Source organism: Neolamprologus brichardi, chromosome 3 (genome assembly GCF_056152115.1).
Source record: "Neolamprologus brichardi isolate AB-2024 chromosome 3, ASM5615211v1, whole genome shotgun sequence".
NCBI classification, from domain to species: domain Eukaryota; kingdom Metazoa; phylum Chordata; class Actinopteri; order Cichliformes; family Cichlidae; genus Neolamprologus; species Neolamprologus brichardi.
This window is the reverse complement of record NC_142106.1, coordinates 35,837,167-35,863,155: the sequence shown is the minus strand read 5'-3', so window position 1 is coordinate 35,863,155 and position 25,989 is coordinate 35,837,167. Positions and strand designations below refer to the sequence as shown.

General features: G+C 41.2%; 3 protein-coding genes across 4 annotated transcripts; 1 reads left to right on the top strand and 2 right to left on the bottom strand.

The window, feature by feature from the left end:
• The first annotated feature begins 553 nt into the window (after positions 1-553).
• Positions 554-6,895, top strand: LOC102775793 (natural killer cells antigen CD94-like). Its single transcript, XM_006807692.3, has 6 exons — positions 554-608; positions 1,886-1,987; positions 3,600-3,719; positions 3,865-4,025; positions 5,510-5,634; positions 6,496-6,895. The coding sequence occupies exons 1-6, from the start codon at positions 554-556 to the stop codon at positions 6,611-6,613; spliced, it is 681 nt and encodes a 226-aa protein (XP_006807755.2). The 3' UTR covers positions 6,614-6,895.
• A 633-nt stretch (positions 6,896-7,528) lies between these two features.
• Positions 7,529-10,741, bottom strand: si:ch211-114c12.5 (butyrophilin subfamily 1 member A1). 2 transcript variants are annotated; one of them, XM_087839347.1, is made up of 9 exons: positions 10,669-10,705; positions 10,232-10,386; positions 10,049-10,147; positions 9,633-9,764; positions 9,351-9,473; positions 9,092-9,220; positions 8,342-8,420; positions 8,162-8,188; positions 7,529-8,061 (listed from the first exon to the last, which is right to left on the bottom strand). In XM_087839347.1, exons 1-9 carry the CDS (start codon positions 10,703-10,705, stop codon positions 7,529-7,531), a joined length of 1,314 nt encoding a protein of 437 aa, XP_087695473.1. The 2 variants fall into 2 exon arrangements, with proteins under 2 accessions (XP_087695473.1, XP_087695472.1); XM_087839346.1 differs by having other exon boundaries at positions 10,049-10,386; positions 10,669-10,741.
• Positions 10,742-14,152: 3,411 nt separating this feature from the next.
• Positions 14,153-25,949, bottom strand: capga (capping protein (actin filament), gelsolin-like a). Its single transcript, XM_006807691.3, has 9 exons — positions 25,823-25,949; positions 19,975-20,168; positions 17,296-17,450; positions 16,720-16,878; positions 16,362-16,511; positions 16,097-16,183; positions 15,876-16,008; positions 14,785-14,876; positions 14,153-14,586 (listed from the first exon to the last, which is right to left on the bottom strand). The coding sequence occupies exons 2-9, from the start codon at positions 20,165-20,167 to the stop codon at positions 14,521-14,523; spliced, it is 1,035 nt and encodes a 344-aa protein (XP_006807754.1). The 5' UTR covers position 20,168; positions 25,823-25,949; the 3' UTR covers positions 14,153-14,520.
• Between the last annotated feature and the right edge of the window lie 40 nt (positions 25,950-25,989).

The following is a 25,989-nucleotide window of genomic DNA, read 5'->3' as shown; positions in this document are numbered from 1 at the left end:
CAGCTGTTAAGATTTTATCAACATCAACAGTAAAAAAAGAAAAAAAACTCAGTCTGTGTATACTTGTTCTCTTAATTCTACATGCATGCAGACACTTCCCCTTTTTCCAAAAAACAACTCTCGTTGTTCAGTTTTTGAACAATAAATACGTCAACGGTGAGGACCTGATGCCCTCGAACATACTGCAGTTTTATGAGGTCAAGTAATGGCATAAAACCAAACACAAAGCTTAATGTCTGCGGTGCTTCTGCGCCTGCATATGTAACATCTATAACACTTCCAGGGTGTGAGCTGGTCCCTGTTAAAAAGCACTTAAGTCACGCTGCGTGTAAGCTGTTATTCTCTGCACAGCTTCCTCTGCAGTGTGTCGGTAATAACTTTAACACTCCAGAGGAAGAAAGCAAACTGCAATATGAGGAAGGGGTGGAGTGATCACATTTTTTTAAAAAAAATAAGCATGTAAATGTGAAAAAAAGAAGCATCAGAGAGAAGAAAACGTGAGCCAAAAAAGCTTTCGAAACTGCTGAAGCAAAGCCACAATCGAGCAGCAGCAATGGAGTCTTCACAAGGACACGGAGACGATGAAGCTAGGAGGGAAACACTTGCAGGTTCGTTTTAAAAAAAGCAATTAAAGGAAAGGCTTTAAAACAGGACACGTCTGATGAGTTAATATTGAAAATAAAAATGATATGTTTCTTTGTTTCTGCAAAGGAGATGGGCCTCGGTGTGATCAGAGGCACATTTATGTTGCATCCTTTCATGATTTAAGTTCTTTAAACTAACATGACCACTTCCTGTGGTCTAGAAAGTGAAATGACCTCCTGTTTGTGATTGAAACAGGATTTCAGTTTTTTCCTTGCTGTATTTTTGCCTCCACGCTCCCAATGCGTTCATCGGCTGACGGGCCCACAATATTTTGGACAAAGAGACGTTTTTCTAGTTTTTTCCTCTGGGGATTTTAAATCAAACAACACGTACCTGAAGTGTAGACTTTCAGCTTTAATTGAAGGGGTTTAGAAACTGTTTTCATTTTTAAGAAGATCCAACATTTTTATACGCAGTCCCTCCTTTAGAGTGGCTCCAAATTCACTGGACAGACTAACATAATTTTACAATTATGGATTGTTTTTAGTATTTGGGTGAAAAAATCTATTACAGTCACTGACTGCCTGAAGTTTAAAGCCCATCAACACCACCCAACACTGTGTTTCCTCCCTTGAGGTGCCCACCAGGCCTTTACTGCAGCTGCATTTAGTTTTGTCTTTAGTAACAAGTCACTGTAAAGCACGCTCTGTTGATCGTGACAAATAGCTCATTGAAGAATGTCACATTTTTTGCCTTGAGAAGTTTTTGGGTTGCTTTTGCACTACATGCTTTGATCCATTTGCCCTGTGGAGCACCGTCTGATCAGGTTTGGCTGAATCTGAGCAGAGAGTAGAGCCCTGCTGCTTCTATCAGCAGTCACATCATCAATAAACACCAGTGAGCCAGTCCTACAGCCATACTACCATAATACTACCTCCACCATGTCTGAGAGATAATATGGTATGCTTTAGATCACAAGCTGTTTATCTATCTTCTGTGGTTTTTGAGGTCTTTTGGTGTTGTTGTGCTGGTCAGTGTGTTCCTTATCAGATTGCTGATTTGGTTTAATATTATCTCTTGGGCGTATTTTTAATATATCATTATTTTCCACCTAATGACCTTAAATACTAACCCCGAGCTGCTCTGTAATTCATCCACTGTTGGATCGAAAGCACTTACATAGAAAGAGCATAGATAAAAGTGTCTGTGTGAATGGGTGAATGAGGTGAGTTGTATAAAGCGCTTTGAGTGCTCAGGTAGGCTAAAGAAGAACCAGTTCATTGAGCTTTTATCATTACAGGTGCAGGATCCTGTCAGTTTTGTCATCTAACAGTTGGAGTGGCTATTGCTATAGCAGCATTAACCCTGATCGTAGGACTCCTATTGTCCTTCATTTTATTTGGTGAGTCTAAATATGCGTGCATAGAAATGATACATGCATGAAGTATTTCATCTGTAAACACTTGGGGAGATTCCAGGATCAAACCTTTGCTCATAAGGTCGTGCATACAGCGCCTTGAAATGATCATTAAAGATGCTGGAGAATCACCCTGCTGCTCCATGTACCTGGACAACAAGCAAACTGAAAGTAGTTCATACATACAGAGTTCGTACAAATCCTCCTTTTATTGTGCAGACTCAGCACAAATCATCATCATGTACCCCAGTGGAGAAATAGATCCAGAGAACTGTATAAAATTCATATCAACACGTTCTATTTCGAACAAAGTGGTGTGAAAAACTGTTCGCCCCCTCCCTGATTTCCTCTTTTTTCAAATGTTTGCCACACTATAATGCTTCAGATCACCAAATATTAGAAAAAGATAACACAAGTAAACTCAAAATGCAACAAAGTTTCGAAATGAAGGTGTTTATGATTAAGGGAGGGGGAGTGTCCGGGACTACATGTCCATGTGTGAAAAACTGTTTACGTGTGTTAACTTCGTCTAATATTTAAACGTGTTTGATGATCTGAAACCTTTAAGTGTGACAAACATACAAAAAAAGAGGAAATCAGTACGCTGTGTGTACTTACATTTTTTGAGTGTGTTACTATAAAGCACACATCGCTTCCATAAAAAAATATCTAAAAGCATTTAATTTAACTTTTTTATTTTTTCAGCAAGTATTCCTTCTTCGTTCTGACAACCACAAGCAAACACATTGCATATAACTAGAAATGAATAGAATAATATAATTATATAATAATAATAATTAATATTGTCATTTTTAAAAAAAATATATATAAAAAACACTTAAAATAATAAAGTAAACCACCTCCTTGGCTGGCAGCTGTGGCAGCAGGCTGATGGCTTTAAAATACATAAAATAAGCTGATAATTTCCAGACATTTAGCCTAAATAATCAAACATACATAAGTAGACACTTTATAAGGCACAGCAGTGCCCCCCCCCCCCCCCCCCCCCATTGTAAGAAGCATTTGCAGTTTTGCTATATTTCAGGTAAAGAGTCTCCAGTACACAAGACGGCAAAATACAAAATTTGAAGACAACCTCAGAAAATAAGACTAAGACACATTATTATTACTATGATTACTATGGTTATTTAGGGGTGCTATGATGGAACTTTGGGGTACTTGAGAACCCCCCCAGAGGGTATAACCTGGCAGAACATAATATATAACATACTTAATCTACTATTTTCTGCTATTTGTGTTTGTCTCTCTAAACCTGCGGTTTCCACCTCCATGTTCATCCCTTCAAATTTCCTCCAAATGTGAAAAAGAAATATTAAAAATGCAGTTATATTAATTTATTATAAGAAAATTGGTTATAGTATGATTGCATTTGTCTTTCTCAGCATTTAAAGTAGCTTAAAACAGCAAAAGTAATCCTAATCTGCTCTTTAGCTTTCAATATAAATGCAAAAAAGGTAACACACGGAGCTATAGCGTCTGGAAGCATCTGGAAGACATGATGTTTTATTTATTTTTTGTTGCTGCCTGTAGTGGACCTTCAGTGCTCAGCTCTTATCTTTATATTTATATTTGTCAGTCATATTGACAGCAGCACCAGAAGCAAGTCAGACAACAAGGCAGGAACTGCTGGAGCAACTGCAGCAGTGCCAGAAACAGCAGCGTGACGTGAACCTGATGCTTCACACTGTCACTCAAGGTGATTTACATGATCTCAAACACAGTGAACACAGGTGATCTGCCACAGCACTGCATTCGCTGCGTGTTTCTGGTTACATTTGTGATATGCTTCACACAGGGTTTTATCTGACACTTAAATCAGTGTTTCTTCCTCTTATGTGGAGACTCAAGGTGCAGTTTGTGCCCTGAAAAGTGGCTGTGGTGGATGGGACGTTGCTACTTCTTCTCAGTTGGACTGCAGGAAAATCGCCAATGGAATGAGAGCGCCGAGTTCTGCCGGCAGCACAACAGCAGCCTGGTTGTAATCGAAGACTCTGCAGAGATGGTAAACGCACCATGCACGAGTCATGTGAAGCACACACACTTACAGTTCTGAAGTTGTACGTATCAGATTCACTTTAAGCTGCTGAGGACGTTTGGCCCACTCTACTTCACAGCGTCGCTTCAGTTCATTGAGATTTGCAAGCCTTTTTTTATACACAGCTTATAAATCAGGTTGGGCTATGACCGGGTCATTGCAACACCTTGATTCTTTCCTTTTTCAGTGTTCTGTTGTAGATTTGCTGCTGTGCCTGTGTCCTGTTGCATGACCCAATTTAGTTTTATTGTCACACAGGTGGCCTCAAATTTGACTTTTGAATACTTTTGTAGGAGTTCATGGTTGACCCAGTGACTGCAGGGACCCCAGGTCACGTGGCTGCGAAACAAGCCCAAATCATTACCCCTCCTCCACGTGCACTTTGTTCAGAAGCAATCCCTTCCAAACAAGCCACGCTTGTTCCATCTTTTTCTAATTGTATGTCATAAATATTTACATTTAACACGCTAACTGAGGCCTTTAGAGTCTCAGTTAGCATAAAAAGAAGTTTACCCCCCCCCCCCCCCCACCCCCAAAACAAAACAAACAAATTGCTAAACTAAAAGTTGGAACTTTGCTAAGGACTCCCACAAGAAATTCCCAGATGTATCCCGCAGCTTCTGCCCACCTTGACTTTCAGTCACCCCAGCTTGTGCTATGGACCACTGATGAAATGTGGGCTTTCTTTACGTAACCAATGCAGAACCGGTGCTAAACCAGTAATGGCCCAACCTGGGTGGATGTCAGCTTTCTGTACCAGCACTTGTTTTTTTCATAGTAACAAACATAAATAAAATGGTAAAATTTCTGGCAGAAAATTAATCAGGGTTGTCAAACATACAGCCTGGGGGCCAGAATCAGCACGCCAAAGACTCAAGCCCATTGGATGGCTTTGGAAAACGTCAAGAAAGGCATAGATATTATACATTTTATACATTTTTTTTTTTTTACAGTTTTCACAGCATTTTCTACTGATAAAATCCCCAGAAGTCATTCATACTACACTAAAGTTAATTAAGTAATAAATGAACATTTAAATGACAAAAAGTTTAAAATGTTGTGCTATCTACAACAGAAATTTCTATGTTTTACAGCAGTTAAAAAAAAGAAAGAAAGAAAAGAAAAAAGCAAATACACTTTTTATTATTACAGGACAGTCTGGGACAGTTTATTTTTTCTTTAAATTTACACATTTATTACTTACAATTTAGTCTTAAACAGTCGTGCTGACAAATTTCAAATAGAAGCATTTCTTTATTGTGTAGAAAAACTCAGACATGCTGTTGAAAAAAAGACTTTTTCATAAGAAGTTGACTGAGGGATTCAATGTGTGATTAATCTTCTCTACCTTACAGAAAGGGGCGTGTCACTGCTCTGGCTCACTTAAGTTCAAAGTGATCTGTGTGTGGTCGGTGATGACATCCCTGCTCTAAATGTTGCTTCCACCACAGGATTTCATCCAAGGAGTGATGACGAAGTTCTCCCAGATTCCTTTCCTGTGGGTGGGACTGACAGATGCCAAGCAGGAGGGTCAGTGGCTGTGGGGCGATGGGAGGGCAGTCCAGCACTACATGCAGTAAGTCATATCACAACAACAAAATAAAAATAATAAAATAATACGGTATAATTAAGGAACTCATTTTGGAAGAATTAGAAATAAAAGTGTAAGGAGTAAAATATATTTAAAAAAATAATATATCAAATAACAAGGCTTCCTATTAAAAACTGGAGTTGCAGAACACTTTGCCTGCTGCAGCGACTGCAAATGCAAAACAGTCATAGTTATTTGCACTGAGGGAGTAACAGGCAGCAGGGGCTGATTGCCTGTGGGTTAGAAGCTGCTCGAGGCTTTTAGTCTGACTGCAGAGTCCTCTAGAGGCGGGAGTAGAAAATGTCGGTGGGCTGTGCGCTGTCGGCCCTCCCGATGACCGTGGTAGTGTGAATGCACTGATGAGAAGGCTGTTCCTGAGGTACACTGTGCACATTTATTTTTGTAAAAAGAAACAAACAAACTGTACAGTACAGTGTCAATAACTGCAGAAATGTCTCTTAGAATATTATAAATATTAGTAGGATGCTGCTTGTTTTAGCCACTAAAACGTTTTTATTAAATGAAAAATGATCTCTTTATCTCATGTATAGGCAAATACAAATAGAACACAATCAAAAAATGAAAACACAAACAGAAACGTTTAAGGTTAAGTTAATCTTTATTACAATATTATAACAAACAATATACACGTATACATGACCCACATATCCAAAGGCAAACACACACAAAATGACATCAACTTGACTGTATGTAACGTGACCATATGTGACTGTACATATGTTTATTTATGTAACATATTTACAGTTTATATTTTTTAAAGAGGTTTATTGTCATGTACTGCTTGCTTTAAACACTGAGTTTTCACTCCCACTGTGTGTTTCAAAGGGTGATGGTGGAGTGGGATGCTGATCACAGGGACTGCGCAGACCTGAGGGGAGGCGCGAGTCTGTTCGCCGCTGACTGTGAAGAGTACGGGCCGTGGGCTTGTAAGAAGGAGTACTGACACGCAATTACAATTTATTTTACACACAGTTTACTTACAATGTCAATTTGGCATGACACAAAAGGTAAACAAAAAGCTGTTTACAACTCTAAAATCTATGAATCTTAGGAAAAGAAGCCAAAAGGGATAGGAATACAAGACGTTAAGTCAGCCATATAAAACATTTATTGCCATCTGAAAGTGCATTATAAAGTGCATTCATGTACGAAGAGGCAAAATGTCGAAAAAATAAGCAACAATGTTGTTGCCTTCAGTTTTGGACAGAGTTAGCTTATTCTTTAAATTGCAGGTTTTTAAAATAAATCTTTCTATTTCTATTTATTCATTTCTGCAGTTGCTGTTTGTAACTGCAACACCTGAATTGTCCTGAAATGTATTTGCTATATTTAGCACGCTATGACTGAAAATATCAATAAAGCCTTCCTGCTATTAACATCATTAGCATTGTAGCTTATAGCTTTTTTTAAAGCTCAGTTGTTGAGCTAAAGTTTTAAATATTTTAAATTCTTTTCTTTTTTCTTTTTTTAGATTAATATTTAAGACAAACTTAGCAAAATTAACTTTTAAATATTTTGTTTTGAAAGTGAGAACACACACTTTTAATTTCAATAATGACCTACTTTTATACTTTTGATGCATATTCTGTGTTTTTCTTTTCTTTACAACCGTGTGAGGTCTGAGCAGCTATGACAACAGTCAACCCTAACCCTATGTACGCTTAGGAAAAATACAAGAAGCAATTGTTTTGACACATCTCAGTTAGAGTGATTTTTGTCCCCCTGGTTGCCAAGAAAAGACACTTTTTTTAAAGCCAAAAAAAAAAAAAAAAGGCACAGAGGGTCAGGATTATCACCGATTATGGACTTAGACCTCACAGGTGGAGTCAAATTAAAGTCCAGTGAGATTTTCTGTCTCTCATTTCCCTGAGATTTTGTGTGGCGGGATGATTGCCATGAGTGTGCGTCCATCCAATGGGGCAAACAGAGGGTACAGTTTCTCTCTAAAGGTTCCAGTGAAGGTGTAGATGTGGGACTTGGTTTCAGCGTTGTAGAAGGAGATCTGCCCTTCTTCGTAGTCCAAGTAGACCCCGATGCGCCTGGGCACGAGGCTGAGAGGGAGCTCCTTTTCTGGCTTGCTGCAGGCGTAGAATTTGTGCGTGCTGCGCCACAGCACCCAGTAGCCCTTCTTTGGCGTCATGGTGAACTTCCCGTGCCGCTCAGAGTCAGCGGTGGTCATGCCCACGCGCCAGTAACCGTTTTTGGCTATGTTCACCTCCCAGTAATGGCGGCCGCTGCTGAAGCCCTCCCTGCCGAGCACACAGGGCCAGTCGTCGAAGCGCTGGGAGCTTTGAGGCTGCTCTGACACTACAGAGGACTCCTGGACTTTACGCTGGTCATCTGAAAGCAGCAGCCACGGGTGGTTGGTCGTGGGGTCAAGAATCACATCAGCTGTTGGGAGAAAGGAAATAAAATTGCTAATTAAACCACATGTTCTTCGGTGTTTGTTGGTTGATTTATGGGATGGAGATAAAGCTGAGGCTATTGTTACCTGCTGCGCTGCAGATCCACCCCCAAACTGAAAACACAGATCAAGAGTTTTATTATAGTTGCAGAAGAGATGAGTTTGGCTCTTAAAATAGTCCCCTCCACAAATTGTTCTGAGCATCGGCATCATTATTCATAATAAAAGCTAAAGAAATGTTTTTGGTGCAAATTTTAAAATACACACCTGAGTTGGGGATGTATCGAGGAATTCCTGCTTCCCAGGACTTTTGCTTTGCCAGGAGCCACAACTGTGGGACGATTTTCTGATAAGGAAAAACATAAAAATGAAACTCATACTAACTTTATATTCCTTTGCTTTCTATTTCCTTAAGACTGAGTAACCTATGCCATGCTTAGTCACTGCATACATAATCTAGTAGGTACTCATAAATTTAGGTCCAGATAAAACTCAATTAGAGCCTCAAAGGTCACGGCTCTGCACAAAAAACTGCAAGTAGTAGTGACAGGTGAAATATTGGAGCCTAATTTGAAACTGATAAACCAAAGCAAGGCATCAGAGTCAATCAGAGCTGTGATAAAACAACACGCCATCATCTATAAATGTGGCAACAGTTTATCTGCAGACTGCCCCATCGAGCCCGATTAGGGTCGTTAAACTCAATCACTGAGATCTTTCATTGATAGATGCGGGCAATGAAGGAGCAGAGTTCACTCGGATCACACATGGCATAAAGCTGTTACACAACCTGGCCACGACTGCCCTTCGTGACATTCGAAATGAACAACTGGTTTATTGCACACTGGTTTATTTGTGTGCTATCAAACCTCTAAGATGTTTATCTTTCACTTCAAACTTACATCTTGCCATCATCCTCATCTCATTTTCAAATTTATGCCAGAGTTTCTGCATTAACATAAATTGTTTTAAGGATGTTTTAAGGGCTGATTCAGTAGAAATGCTGAGGTTTCTCACCGTGCTTCCTTCCTTGAGCAGCGACCAGGTGATGAACTCCAACAGAGGCATCAGCCTGACCAGCCGGTTCTTCTTCAGAGTCAGCACACGCAGCACCTTACCCAGCTCATCGCTCTGAACGCCACAACGCTGCAACACAAACAAACGCTTGAGATTTGCCTCCATTTACTTTGAAAAGCGTGACACCAACCAAAACATAAATGACATAAAAGTAAAACACATTTGAAGTTAGGTGCCTGGTTACAGACCCCCTGCTCACCTCGCTCGCCTCCTGCAGCTCCTTTGCCCACTCCATGATCCTCATGTGTGCCACCTCATTGGCATCCTTGTCTTTAGTTTCGTGTTCTTGACTGTCAGATACCCAGGGAGTCTCCTTTAGGAGCTATAAGGACATTGAATTAATCGCGACATTGTTAGATTTTAACAGTTTTCGTTTCACCTTGCATATCAAAATAGGATTTTCAATTTAATTCAATTCAGTTTTATTTGAAGGGTCAATCTGATCTGGTCTGATCTCACATCAGCGTCTGTAAATACTGACCCTATCAACATCGCGGAGCTCATCGGCCCACTGCAGGATTAACTTCCTGCTCTCCTCGAGACTGCGTTCGGCGTGCCTGTGTGAACTCTGGGCGTCCTTCGTGGTGCCTTCTCCTGGATCCAGAGCTTCCTGCTAAAAGACATCACACTGTGTCAGGTGGTGTGTCACACCATGAAACTACAGAAAGATACAGGAAGTTTATATCGGATTGTATATCTTAGGTAACGCCCATCCTACATATGCTATAAGGTGAAGTGTGTGAGCTATAAAGAGTTATAGCTGCGCTATCAGCATCCATACAGTCAATGCTGTTGTGTGATGGAGTTCCTGCATACAATAAATATTTTGTTATTGTGATCCTTATCTGGTCTGTGCACTCTTAAATCTGGCTATACTAAGAGTCTGCCAGTTTCTACCTTGCACACTTGATCCACCTGTTCCTTCCACTGCTGGATAAACTGCACGCACTCCTGCAGGCTGCGGAGATCTTTCAGGCCGTTTTGGCGAGTTTGTTGCTGCAGGAGACAGAGGTGGTCACAAATAGGCCAAACAGACACTGACCAACTGAAGAGAAAAGCTGTTTGAAGAATGTGGTTTACCTGTGACTGTTTATTGAGGCTGTTGGTGGGCCTGCTGGGGACCGAGCTGTGAGGCTGGCTGCTTTCATCATGGGTGGGCAGGTTCCAGCGTACGGCCCCGATGGAACTGCTCTGGGTGGCGCTGCTGTCCTCCCCAGAGAGCACCATGCTCACCTCTGCAGGGGTAAAAAAAAAAAAAGCTCTTTTAAGTCTCAGTTAATGTCATGCTGCTTTTCCAAACTAAGAAAAGCAGCAGGAAATACAAGCTTTAGATAAAAGCTTTGCAGCAGAGGCTGGAAATGTGTAAAGTATAGTGATAGATTTATGGCTCTGATAAATATTTTAGATACTGTATCAGTCCCCACAGTATCGCATCATGCAAAGGTTGATAGTTATCAGATGGGCAAGAAAAGTGTGCTAAGTATCACTATGAAACACAAAGTAAGAAAAAGACGTACTTCTTTTGGGCTTTAGGATGCTTTTCATTTCCATCATGGCGTCCTCACTGTGGAGAAAAAACACACACCACATAAATATAATAAAATATGAAATTATAGAACTAAACAAACACACACACACACACACACATGTATATAAATATATTTGCAAGTTTTAAAACTATATCCTGGCGACCTGGCGTCAGGACATTATACTGCCACTGTTCTATCGAAATTTAAAGCGAATGTCCTCATATGTGGATCTACTTTTTCTCAGAAAGAAAAATCAGGTAAAAAAAAAATATCACGTAATTCTTTGTTTTTACATTCATCAGGTCCCAATCAGCCCAAACAGCAAAGAGAAATTAAAAATGCCATGAAAGAGTTCGGGTCTTAGGAGGTTAAATATGTGATCCTGTATATGTATATACAGGATTACAAGTAATCAAATATAAAATAATACAATTACTTTAAATTGATAATAATAATAATCATCATAATAATAATAAATATAGAAAAAAGTTAAAGCGAGATATAAAACACAGCTGTAAAAAGAAAATCAGCATTAAAAAAAGAAAAGAACAAAAACAAGCAAACAAACAAAAAAAGCAACACACCACAAAATTAAAACACAAACCTGCCTTATGAATTCATAAAATAAAATAATGGTTCATATTTGAAACTAAACCATCTCCCACAGACCTCAGGTATAAAGAGACACACTAAACTAATACACAAACTATGAGCTTATTATGTCGTACCTGTCGCTGGTGCAGCTCTGCTGGTGGCTAAGACTGGACAGCCACTGCTGTTGGTCTAATCCTTTTGTGTCTCTCTCGGTTTGATCTTTGAACTTTACGACAGGGAAGTCTGCATGCAGAATCCCCTGACACGAAACGTTTCCTGGCAGCTCCGTAACCAAGGGCGCTGTGAGGGTATAATGGCGTGATTTTTTTCTTTTTATGACTGCAGTAAATTCCAGGTTATGACTGGGAGGGAAACAGATACTCTGTGTGGCTGTTGGTAAACTGTATATGCAGCAGCAGTGTTAAGAGTCGTTTACAGTATCTGTGCTTTATATACTTCAGTTGCTGCAAAAAATCATAAAAGATAAAGATTCTTCAAACAGTAAAAAAAATGTGATTTTACTTTTTACTGCATCACTGGATTCAGTCTGACTGTAGTGAAACTGAATCCTAGCAACTCTTATCTTTGCCTTGACACATATTACACAAATGTGATATATGACGCGCCACTTTGTTTACAGTAACTGGTCCCATCTTGTCTATAACACTCATCATGTGGATGAATTTCATGGTCATCACTGTTCTTTTTCTGGGTTGGACTGATCATCCAGCTTAGATCTTTAACGACTTTCAAATGCACACATTTCAATCTATTTAGGATTTTCTCTCATCCACACAGGCTCTAATATTTGGTTACATGTTCCTTAGCAAGTTGCACCTCGACCAGATGCTTCTTGTAGCCATGAACAAGCCTCTGACTTTATTCTAGCTGCATATTTAACTGAATTGGTAGAGTTCGTTTAAATTGGTTGATTTTCTGGTACGAACCCAGCTTTTAAGATTAGTTCCCAAAAGTTCAGTAAGGTTGGCATCAGCGCTCTGAGAGACGTCAACATGCAAAAGACACCAAGTGGGGTGGCTGTAGCTCAGGTGGCAGAGCAGGTCAGCCACTAATCAGAAGGTTGGTGGTTCGATCCCAGGCTGCCTCCTGGCTGCATGCCAAATATCCTTGGGCAAGATACTAACCCCATGTTGGCCTACTGGTGGTGGTCAGAGGGCCCGGTGGCGCCAGTGTCCGGCAGCCTCGCCTCTGTCAGTAGTCAAACTGAAGTTTGCTCAAAAGGGGAAAAAACTCAGCAGCTAATAGTTTACACTAGGTTGGTTTTATTGTATACAAACAGAAACAGCGTAAGGTTCAGCGGCTTGCATAATGACACTCTGACCTTGAATGGTAAATGGCCTGCATTTGTATAGCGCTTTACTTAGTCACTAAGGACCCTAAAGCGCTTTACACTACATTCAGTCATTCACACACTGGTGATGGCAAGCTACATTGTAGCCACAGCTGCCCCAGGGCAGGTCAGAGTGTCATTATGCAAGCCGCTGAACCTTACGCTGTTTCTGTTTGTATACAATAAAACCAACCTAGTGTAAACTATTAGCTGCTGAGTTTTTTCCCCTTTTGAGCAAACTTCAGTTTGCCTTTCAAAATTGAGTCCGGTGGAGATTAAACCTGAATAAATCATCCCACAAGAGAACATTTATGAATTTTCTAACCTTCAGCAGTGTAACCTAAAATATGATCAATGTTTCCACAGTTTGTGTATGAGAACCAAATTCAGCGATTTAGTCCGACTTTAAAAGCATACTTGACTGAAAATGAATCTCTGCATTAAAACAACAACAGCAAAAAAACAGCAACCTTTCATAATCTCCTATAATGAGTTTGAACTTAAGCAGTCTGCAGTAAGAAAGACTGGGTACAAATCAGGGGAATTCAAAATACCTGGTCCAGCCCTGAGAGTGGCTGACCAGCACAAATCACTCTGAGAACAAGACGTGTGATAGCCTGGGAGGCCACACAGAGCTCAGAGCAGCTTCTAAGCAGACAAATCAGAAAGCTGTCTGAGTAACATTTAGTAGTTGCAGTTAAATAACTAAACCAAAGGTTTTTGGTTAAAGCAGAATAAACATCAGCATCAGAGGCTGATCCCCTCTGAGAGACATCTGGAGGTGGGAGATTCTTTGGGTCTGTTTCAACGCGCCTGCTGATTATTAAAGAAGCAATGACCTTTATGCTATGCCAGGCAGTCATTAAGAGAAAATGCCAGGGCATGTTAATCTAAGTAGGAAATAGGTCATGGAGCCACACAGGGACTGGTCAAAGAGGAATGATGACAGCACTTTTGGAAGTGAGTGAAGGAAACAATTACTGGCATTTTTTAGTCCCACAGCTGGTTTATTGTGAATACTCCAAGTCACGGACATGAAATAATGAAGGCCTGATAATATTGTCTTCTCAGATTGTTTAGGGTTTCCTCTTCACCCCCTTTTTAATAGCTGCGTGAAAATAATCTCGACGTCGTGTTTGTGCAAAAATACACATTTGATTTCCCTGCAGCTGAAGCCGAAAAGGTAAAACAGTATATATAATTGTCCTTTCAAAAAGTCCCTTATGTAAAAGTATGCCACATATTACTCAGCAGTAAATGCAATGCCCCCTGTGACCGACTTAATAATGCCAGATTGTTTAATCACCAATTATTGTGGAAGTTTATTGATGGTCTATAGTTAATTATTAATAGTGTGTTATTATACAGTCGGGTGTAATATTTGTGCAGCCGTGGCAGCAGTAAGGGCATAGTTTAGAATAAAGGTTATATAAAACCGGGCGGAGACGTGACTGATAAGCATCAGATAAGTTCCCCACATGATGACGGGAGGGGAGGTAAAAAAAAAAAAAAATCAGCACAACTTCCTCCTGTATAAACCAGAGTTTTACATTTATTTTTGAAATGCAGGCAAAGCTGGGACACCATTGAACCAATGTAAAAAAAAGAAAAGGAAAAAAAGCACATCTCATTTACTTGAGTTATATCTAATATTTCTCCTTATATACTTTTTCTGTTACTACAAGGAACTTTTTTTTTTTTTTTATAAAAGTGGCATCACATTTCTGATTCTACCAAAGTACAAGGCAAGAGGCAGCTTACTGTCAGCCTTACAAGTATGTACATACAAGTCAGAGTATATATATCTTTAAAAAAACAAAACGATGCATTTTGTAACAGGTGCTCTCTCAAGATGCGCAGCCTCGTCTCCATGTGCAGGATTCCCAGTGAAATGCTCAGTTCCAGTTTTTGAAGAACTGCTTGAAGATGATGGTCTCCTTCCCCTGTGGCAGGATTTCCACCTGTAGTGCAACGCACATAAAACTTTACTGCTTACTGCTTATATAAAAGACTTTACAGTTGACGTCATAAACTCACACGTCAGATCTGTGGCTGTAAAAATAGAAACAAAGAGGTTGTACGAGCTTTCCTGTCTACAGTAAAGAAAGACGCTTGACTGGTTTGCGGTGTTTAACATGAGCAGCTTTTAGCAGCAGTACCTGTGTTTTCATGCGAGGGTAATTCATTTGTTCGATGAATTTGTCCGCCATCTGCAGGGCCACCCTCTTCTCCTCAGCATTGGCTCCGTTACCTGATGATTAAATGAGCTAATGTTAATTAGCAGCTCTATTTGAGAGCTTTTTCGCACACAGAGTAACTTTCAGGGTAACTTTAGATATCAGGCATGGTGTCCCTGCTACAAGCTACAACGATGAACAAATTGTTGAACAAAAGCTCGTAGTGCTTTTACACTACTTCTTCACACTGGGCCAACTGTTTTCCATAGCAGCCCTTTTCTAAAGTAAAATCGTACAGAAACATGGGTATTTAATAATTTTATTGAAGGTTTTGATTGCATTTATTATTTTATGAGCTATAATAGTTAATGTGAAAGAGGTCAGTTAATACAGTCTGATTTTCACATGCATCAGCCAACTTGGTGACCTTAATAGCTACTTTATCTCTCTGAGATAACCAATTAAATTAACCTTGGAGCTGCTCTCACTATAGTTGTGGCAGAAATTCTGGGCTTCAGTTTTTTTAACAATTAGATTATTTTATATACACTCAAATGAAACCTTAATTAGGCACGCCTTGCTTGCACAAGTTTGGATCCCCTTTTTGCCTTCAGAGCGGCCTTAACTCTTCATAGTACTTTTCTTACTACGGTGTGATCTTCTGCTACTGGAGACCATCTGCTGCAGGGTTTGCCGTTTGCTGTGTGTTCAGAGATGCTCTTCTGCTCACTTTGAACTTTAGCAAGTAGCTTTGATCATCTTTACACCCCTAAATGCACTGAGTTGCTGCCATGTGATTCACCGATTAGGTGCACCTGATGAGATGTTGGGTGAGTGCATGTTTCTATGATGGTTATTTGCATTTGGTGTGTTGTCTGATCAGTTCAGAGCTGACATTGTGAAGCTGTAGAAACCCTTACTTCGATCACATGTAAGCAGGTCCTCAGACTCACCTCCCCGTGAAACTGCCAATCATTATTTCTCACTGTGTTCATTACAATTTCATTTCATCAGATATCAAATATGAGGAGGTGGCGAGTTTGCCGCTTCGAGTTTGAGTAGCAGCTCCTCACCTTTCCAGACGAAGACCTTTCCATTGGAGCCGTTGTCCAGGATGAAGCAGTCGTCACGAATCAGCAGCTCCTGGGCAAACGGGCTCTTATCGGACACTTTGGTCGTTGTCATGGAACCGGTGGCATCAGACACCTGATGAGTGAGCATACAGTGAACAGTGATGGAAAAGGTGGTTTTAAAACGTCAACGCTTTGTATATAGTTCTGCATATAGAGCTTACCTTGTAGAGGGAGGCTATGTTGGAGGCGTCTGCTTTGCTGTCCTCTTCTGGCGTGCTCTCTGGCAAAGTCGGAATCTGTCCTAGGACCTGCACGGCAGCACAAAAACATATGAGGACTACAAAGAGAAGCTTTTTTAAAAAGAACAACAACCCAAAAACCAAACCAAAACAAATAGATTTTTTTTATGTAATTATTGACTGGGAAATGGAAAAAAATCCTTCCTGAATAACACAATCGGACAACAAATCAGGAAAACTTATTTACTTTGATCATTTCCTCCGGCTCTTCCCCCTCGTTTGCATCCACAATGCGGGCTTTACCGTGTCGGTCTATGTCGCGGATCAGCGAGGCGATCTCGCGCACCTTTTGCTTCTCGAAGATATTGGCTTGCGAGCCGATCCAGGACACAATCGTCTGGGTACAATTATCAACATTAGATCAACACAACGTGGTAAAAGTGGCACCTTATTTCATTTGCAGGTTGCAGTAAAAAAGCTAAACAAACTGGTTATTGTGTAGCGCGTTAGTGTATAGCTCTGACACATTTTAGAAGAGCAAATGATTCGGTGGCGTTTGGCTGCACCTCTCCCCGGCATGTCCTCCTTTTGATAGATTATCTCACCACTCCGAGATCGAGGATGAAGCAGTCTCCCTTGTTGAAGCTCTTCCAGGACAGCTCCACCTCTTTGGCACGGATGTTGCGCTTTCCTTTGATCTGGTACAACCTCTGCACGGTGCCAGAGCCCTGAGCCCTCCTGAAACCTGACTCCACACCACCCTCCTGTGAGGAGAAACAGAATCATCACTTGGACTGAACTTTCATGGTAGTTTATTTTTTTAACGTTTTACGACATTTGACTTTTTGGACGAGCGATTTCAGCCTTAACGTTGATTCATTTTAACAAGCTCAGATTGCTACCTGTAAAGAAGTCACAAGAAGCTCTAAAATGATAACATTTGTTATTTATGTAACCAAGGATGTACCTGAGGTGGCCAAATCTACACAAGCCTGACCACCTCAATCTCCTAAAAATAAAATAATAAAATTAAAAAGTCATACGGTACAGAATATTGTATTTTAAAGCTTGCTGTTGCTTGTTTTAAATGGCAGTGCACAGTTCAGTGCAGCACAGGTATGCTGTGGTAATAAAGTTACTGGCATCCAAACACGTCGCTGTTTCCAGCAGCACCTGCTCACCTTGTAGCTGACCCCTCGGGGGAAGAGCTCCATGAACTCGGGAGTCTCGAAGCCCTGAACGTGCCTGTGCTGAATGGGGTCTCCACCCAGAAAATTATCCAGCTGGGTGGCCAGCATGGCACAAGCTACCTGCTCATCTCGAGACGATTTTTCACCTGGAACAAGGGGGTGGAGCACAGGTCACTGAAAAGCATGTTCTTCCTGTACAAAAACTCAGTTTATTTATAAAGGATTGGAGATGTGAGAAACCACGTTTGGGAAAAAGCTGAAAAACTGCTCTGGACCTGTTGCTGCAAGTTTAACTTATGAGCATGATGTAAAATAAAACAGTCTATCTTTAGCCTCGGCTGGTAGCGCACAGTTGGGTTTAAAATTTTCACTCTAATGAGAATTTGTTCTCACTTTAGGGGAGATTTCCCAAAGCATTCAGTAAGATATTAATACGTTCGACCAGCTGAGGTCAAGTTTGTGATGATAAATCCGCCTCAGTGCATCTAGTAGGAGCTGCTTTGACTACTTGAGTCACTTTGTGATTGTTAATTTGAACTCCTACAAATTCAAAACGTATTTACTTCTGTATTTTGTGATGTCAGAGTCGAAGCTGACCTCTCATTATACTAAAGCTAGGAGACGGTGCGAAAATAAGCCTACAGAGAGTGGTGCCACACATTTTCCTGGACATTCAGGTTTTCTGTGGACCTCTAGTGCATCATCTAGCCCTACGGCCACAAAGCACTGTTAGCTCTGCAGATAACATATGAGTACTGCTACATGTACTACCAGACTTACAGACAGTCTATAACCGCCAGGCCAATCAGGCTTCTTAACATATGTAAATATTACACACTGCATATTTGCTTTCTTGCTTCTCTGCACATTGTCTTATTTCTTGCACTGCTTACATAAGAATGGTTGCTCCTAAACCTTTTTCCTACCCTAGACTAAAGCTAATTTTAAGTATTAATACTTAAACAGGGGTCAGGAACAACTGTGGGCTAGCCAAACAGCTTTAAAGGAAATAAATCTATAATCTAAAACGGTTCTTCCAAAAATAGCTGGAGCAGTGTGAATTTATTTTGTTGTCTCTGGTTTCCTGTGACAAATAAGCACGAGGAGTTTTCAAGAAAGCCACAGTCTGCCTCTTCTTCTGCAGAGTTACACTTTAACATACAGGGCATAATAAAAAAGAAGAAGAAAAAAACCCATGAGTTTCTTACCAGCTCTTCAAATAACTTCAACAAACTTCAGATGAGCAACAACATATTACTCATTAGACTGTGTCATTGTTTATTTAACAAAAACTGAGACAAGTGTAGAAGCAGTGTGTGAAAAACTAAATACACCCAAAGATTGGGTAGTTTGTCGACCCACCTTTAGCAACAGTAACTTGAAGTAATGGTTTCTGTATGACTATCAGTGCCTCACATGGTTTCCATTCTTATTTGCTGCATTGCTTCATTTCATTGAGGGCACTCAAAAGCATTATAATAAGGTTGAGGTTTGCCTTGCAGCACCTTAATTCTTTTGTTTTCCAACCATTTTGCTGTAGGTTTGCTGCTGTGCTTGGCATCATTGTCCTGTTGCATGACCCAGTTTCAGTCGTGCTTTAGCTGTCAGACAGACGGCCTTACATTTGACTATAGAATACTTTAGTACACAGAGGAGTTCCTGTGGCTGCAAAACAAACCCAAATCATCACCCCTCCACCACTGAGCTTCACAGTTGGTATGAGGTGTTTGTGATGATCTTGCTTGTAATTTCTCTGAACTTGTTTCTAGTTGAATCTAAATAATCTTTCTCACTGTAGACTGGAATGCCTTTGTAACTCTTCCTTGATGGGCAACAACAGTTGCTTCTCCAAGACCACTTCTGACATTTTTTCTCTTTGGCATCATGTTAACACAGACCTGAGTGCCAGGTGTGATCAGTTAATCAAGTGCGTGTGATTATCAGCACCTGGCTGCTACTTACCCTCTTTGTTTATGTGGAAGCACTAAAGGTTTGCTTAGTGTTTCACATACTGCTTCGCATCAATACCCTCTTTTCAAATAGCAGCTTTATTATTTACCTGTATCCAACATATTTAGTGGAAATCTGTAAATTGTACCTATTATAAAAAACCCCAAACGAGTTATACTCTCTAATCAGGCGCTGGTACGACTGATTAAAAAAAGCTGAACTAAACAAACGGTGGACATACAAAGACACCGCCGGTCCATCAAGGAGAGGAGGAGGGAGGATTAACAGAGGTGCATGTTTGAGCGAAGAGAGGGCTCTCCAACTTGTGACAATCAGCTTAGTGTTACCAAAGCACCGGATACATGCTGGAAACAACAGCCACATTTGAGTACTATAACAGTGCTCCTGTATTTTTAATGCTTCCCTCTGGACTCATTCCCTCATCATCCCTCTTCATCCAGCTTCTCTCGACACACAATGATGCATCAGGGCAGCAGAGTGTCTCGTGTGTCATCACCATCAGCGGGGTGGCTACCAGCCTTTCAGCCAGGGTTATGTGTGTAGCGAGCGCCAGACAATGCTTAGCTCTTTTACTGGGTGGAGTAAAATGAAATCAGATACTCTTCCATTGTTTTTCTCTAAGTAAAGTCAAGACTACTTTGTGTTTGATTTGCATCGGGTAGCATGTTGCATAAGCCAGATGCATCTTCAGTCTCTTACCTATCCACATGTGGAGGTCAACTCCCTCCTCCCCGCGGTTATCCAGCACCAAATAGGAGTCTCCATTGAAGAAAGCCCCCACCTCAGAGGAATCTAGTGGCACCGCCTTCATCTTTTCTACCCTCCATACCCACAGGCCCTGCTGCCGGACCTCTGGGCTGAACTGACCTGGCACTGGCTTAAAGGGGAGCATACTGCATGGAGAAAAGAACAAAGTAAAAAGGTGTTAGAAGAAAAAACAAAGAGTAGGGAGCATATGGGAAGCTTATCCATGGAGGACATCTGAGTCACACATCATGTCCCTTAAAGAAGGAAGAAGAAACAGGAAGTGGCAAAACAGTGTTGTGTAACTTGTTCTACATGGGAGCGCGTGCACGGATTTGGCTGGAGTAAGTAGAAGTAAAAGAGGAAGTTGAAGCCACAGTGTGTCTAAACGGAGCGGCTTTACGTGACCTTTCTTGTCTACTCCTCAAAGGTGCCTAAATTCTCACTAAACTCACACTCCTCTCCACACTCAAGGAGAAGGTACACTTCTGAATGTAGCTGGAGGTTGTTTGATTCGCTCTTACCGCAATCGTTCTAAGACAACAGAACAGAGGCTGGAGACACTGTGATGAGTGTAATTATACCTCAAGTAGACACAAAGTGTGGGTTGTGTTGCTACCTAAGGACCACAAGCTATATTACATGACTTTTATGCAACACGACACCAACGCAGCCTTAGCGCCACTGCACAAAAACAGTTGGTGTCGCAGGTAGGAATGAGGCCAGGGTGGACTCGCGTAATCGTGCCCCTCTTGTTTTCATTAGCAACGAAAAAATTGTGTTTTTTTGTAGTACACAAACAAGTGTGTCATCCAACCACACGCCCACGTCTTCCTGTCTTTGGTTGTTTTTTCTGGTTTGTCTCTTTGCAACAGAGCAGACGGTTAGCTTTGTAGGGGGATCAGATCACCAACGTCACCACCTTTCATGTCATTATCTCTCACTGTGCCCGACTGTATTTTTACATTGCATCTAAATTGTGGAAACTTGCAATCATATTTTCTATTGCTTGTACCTATTAGGGCTTCAGCCATACACGACCCAGAATTGGACAAGTGGAAAATGGAGATAAGGATGACGTTTGTCCCCTTTATGATATGTGTACTGTTCATTTCTGACCATCAGTCTGTTTTTATATGCTTGTTCAGTGTTATCCAGGTCACAGCGGTGAGGGTGCTGGAGACTATTTGAAATGCCATAGAGTGGCGAGCGGGGAACACTCTGGACAGGTCCCTAGTCTTATTGCCAACATACTACTACATACTTGCCCTATTAACCAAACTATTATGTATATATTGGTTAACAGGACAAGTATTTAAGTTTTATTTTGTTACAAAGAAATAAAAAGGCAATAGATCACACTGGAAAGGCTTGAAGTGTCTTTTTTTGGGAGCTTTCAAGCCCATCCGAGTTTTCCTTGGCCGGGGCGGCGACTCATTGGATCATTTGAGTGAAGGTTTGCTCTTTTGTGAGGCAAGGGTGATTAACTCAGCAATCTTTATCTACTGAAAAAGACCAAGAGATCTTTTGAAAGCTCTGGGACAGTGGCCATTTCTTTAGGTTAGTGAGCTTCCACTGACATGTGAACGAACAACATTGATTACCTCTTCAACATAGCACCTGTTAGTGGTCGTGATGTATCAAGCAAGTGAACATTTTATCCACAAAGATGTGTTAGAAGCAGGAAAAATGGGCAAGTGTAAAGATTTCAACAAGTTTGATTAAGGCCAAACTGTGATGCTTGACGACTGGGTCAGAGCATCTCCAAAACTGCAGATCTTGTAGCGCGTTCTCATTCTGCAGTGGTCAGTATCTATTAAAAGTGATCCAAGAAAGGAACAATGGTGAACCAGTAACAGGGTGATTTCAAACAGATGAGCTGCTGTAGTTTAAAAATGTAATTCTGGTTTGAATAGAAAGATGTGAGAGTGCACAGAGGATAACCGTTTGTTGTGTAGAGCGCTGCATAGCTGCAGACAAGTTAGGATAACCATGCTGACCCCTGTCCACCACCGAAAGCGACAACAAAGAGCATGTGAGCATCAGAATGGGACCACAGAGCAATGAAAGAAAGCGCCCTGGACATATAGGGGATTTTCCCATACGTCACTGAAGTATGTGAAAATGACTAGACCTTCTGCCCCTCCCTTTCCTCCTTTCTAAATAGCAGGATAATGCCACAAAGCAGAAATGGTTTAGGAATGGTTTGAGGAGCACAACAAGCTTGAGGTGTCGACTTGGCCTCCAAATCTGATCTCAATCCAGTCGAGCATCTGTGGGACGTACTGGACAAGCAAACCTGATCAATGAAGACCCCACCTTGCAGCTTACAGAATTTAAAGCATTTGTTGCTAACATCTTGGTGCCAAATACCACAGCACACCTTCAGAGGTCGAGTGGAGTCCATGATCAAGGCTGTTTTGGCACCAAAAGGAGACCAACACAATATTAGGTAGGTGTTCATAATGTTATGCCTGACTGGTGTATACTAAGCAGACTGAATTCCTAACTGAACACAGGTGTGGTACAAAAGGGTGGGAAACAGAACAGGAAATAATAAAATAAATAAACAGGAAGTGGCTAAACAGTAGCTGATGATGACACAACTGGTATTAATGGCCAAAAATCAACTTTCAAGATGTCAAAGATAAATACTGATAAATATTAACTTCAGTGTCGATGACGAGCGAGAAGAAAGACTTCCCAGCTTTTATATAATCTTTATCATATTGATGCATGCTGATGTATATCTGCAGTTTAGCATATTCATCATCAACCTTATCATAAAAATGTTTCACAACGTCAAGAAGCTCTGGGGTTGTTGTTTTTTTCTTGCGATAAAACTAATTTAAAAAATGTGGCAAACTTATGGGTGTCATAACACATTCAGGGTGAGCCCCAACGGGCATTTAGATAAACATCTGTTTATAAAATAAAGCAGGGGTGGAGCACTTACACTTTCTTTTAGCGCTATCATCATATAAGTGAGAAGTTTTTGTTTTAACTGTGCTGCTACAGAGGCAACGGGAAGATAAAGGGAGGCTGGAAAACAAGCAATTAGCTTAATTATAGGGATTAGAGTCAAGTGATGATCCAACATGTAAGAAGCTGCTCCCAGCGCTACTGCGTTATGTGTCTTAAAACAACTCATCTGGCAGCAGAAAACAGCGCATCTATCAGTGCTGACTATCGGCACTGTGGTCAGACTAACAGGATGTCAACATGCTTTTAAAACTCAGCATTATTTTTCTAAACTGTCAATCGAGCAAACAGCGCAGTGAAGTGAGCATTTGAACATATATACTGAGTAGTGTAGAGGGGGTGCAGGGAAACGGAGAAAGGCGGCACATGCAGAGGCCACTGGGTTAAGGTTACAGTGCTTGGACAGCCGCTTGAAGAGTAAGTAAGGAGGCACAAATAAAAGCACCGGTCCACTTAACTGTATGATCTCCTCTGGTACCTCCGGCATGCTGTCTGACTCCAGGTCCATTCTGCGTGTCCACTGGAGTGTGTGTTGTGTGTTTGAGGTTGTAAGATATCGAGGGGTCTGACGAGGAGGAGTGCTTGAGCTCACCTGGCCTTGTTAGCTTATATGTGGGAGGTAACTGAAGCCGGAGTGATGAAAGCCTACCTGAGGCCTGAAGATAGGGCGCTGTGTGTGTGGAGGTGGGGAGAGTCGGGTTCCTGGTTTCCTGGCTAAAGCTAAACACCAAGCTGATAATTACAGTGAGAGCGAGCTGCTGGCTTTGTCGTCTTTCCACTGTTTCCCCTCCTCTATCGCATCTCTTCCCCTTGTCCCCATTTGTCCTATTTAAAACAGGAGCGAAGGGCTGGTCTGAGTAAAGCATTTCTGTATCCAGCCTCTGAGGTTCAGAGGGTAAGTAGCAGCCAGTTACTGATAAGTGTGAGCAGTTTGGAGATCTGAAGCATTCAGCTGTCTTAACCCAATGTCATAATCTGCTCAGGAGCATACATCGCAGCAAATTCTACCCCAAGATGAGGCCCAAAAGCTACATGTCAGACTCTATAGGTCTCAGTTAGGATGGTAAATGTTAAAGTTCATGCCGGTAGAAAAACACTGAACAAGTATGGCTTGTGTGGACGGGCTGCCAGGGGAGCGTGGACCATCAAGTCCTCCGTATGCCAAAGTATGCTAAAGTCAGACGTGAGGCCATCTGTCTGACAGCTAAAGCTAATCTGGTTCATGCAAGAAGGGAATGAACCCAAGCACAGCAGTACATCTACAACAGAACAGCTGAAAAGGAAAATGATCAAGATGCTGCAGTGGCCCAGCGGCAACCACCCAAAATACTTCTTCTTAACTTCTACTTAACTTCTTAACAATGAAGCCAAATGTAATGAAGTTAAAAAATATAAATAAGTATTTGCACAAAAGTAAGTCGACTTCATGAAACAGTCTGCACGAGGTGGGTCATGCATTAGCAGCCTGATGAAACTTAAAGAACAGCGTCCCAGGAGGAGGTCTTGAAAGGGGCATTTTTTTAGTTACAGCATTATGCTTGATTTTTTTAATGACAATGTAAATAGTAATATAGAGAGAGTAACCTCAGAACTACAATTTTACTTTTCAAAACTAGCTCTGAAGCTAAGCTCATTTTTAAATTACAAGCCTGGCATCAAACTTCCAAAAACCAAAATCTGCTTCTTTTTTGTTTACTGCAGTTTCCATTAAACGTATAAATACTGACAGGCCTGTTTTTATTTCTCTTTTTCTTTCTTTCTTACTTCATTTTAGGTTTCTATTATTTTTCAAATTTGGGTATTGGTTTCATTCAAAATCATCTTTCACGTGCCTTTAAAACAATGAGGGGTATTTTAAAATCAGTAGGTTCTCCTCTGGTCTATTTAATATGGAGCATAATAACTGAGCACTGTAATCTCTAAAATCCAGTCCAATCTTTTGAGGAGAAACAAAGCAAAATGAACTAAAGATGAGTTGCAGAGCAGAAAACGAGGTCGCTCGAGGGGTTAAAATGGTAAAAACGCAAAGATGCCCTCTTGGCCTTGTGCACTGAAGCATCAAGTGGCGCCTGGTTAGATGGAGAGGAGAGCCGACAGGGAGGGCTTAGATGGATACACAAGGTCAAAGATAGGCTGCTGGGGTCCCTGAACCAATCAGCCATTCATGCGCTGTTGGGCAAACAATGAAATATGAGAGCGTACGACATGCAGGTGCACAGAGCATCAGGCGTGGAGAGACCTGAGAGCAATCTGTTAGTTGGCGGCTGGTGAACAGGGTGTGTGTTTGTGTGTGTGTACGGTTCAGTGGGCTCTACGTTTATGAGAGTGAAATCAAGACAGAGTGATGGAGATACTGAGTGGACTGAAAAACAAAGAGGGGTTAGAAAGGAAAAAGTGTCATTTTAAAGCTGGAATTCAATGTGACAGCACTCTATGGTTTAAAGCCAAGGGTAGTTTACTTCCTTGTCTAAAGTAATGACACAGATTGGAAGTTACTTCAGTGCCACACCCTAACCTCAAGGAAATTGTTAGAAAGCTGTAAAAGGAAAGGAAATGAAAAACACGGGGCTTCCCTCGCTGCTAACTGTAAGAGCGTTGCAGTGAAAAAGGGTAAACTTTGAATGAAATGATGGACAGAGGCGAGTCCCACTGACGTGAAACTGAAGACTCATTGTCCAGGAGCAGGAATGTGCTGAGCAGACAGGGGAAAAGTACAGGGAAAAGGAAAAGTGCTGCAAAAGACAAAGTAGGAACAGAAAGAAGAAATCAGAGTGAAGAACTGTAGAGGGAAGCAAAAAAACAAATCTGTGATAAGGCTTACCTTGGAAAGAGAGCTGGCGGTGGCACAAAACACGTCTGAGCAGGGAGTGGAGAGAAGAGCAGCAATGTAAGAAGCAGCACGACCTTAAACACGCACAGTTAGGCAAGATATTTCCTGCCTCAGTCTGTGGCAAGCTAAGCCCAGCCCTCTGACTCAAAAAACCCACA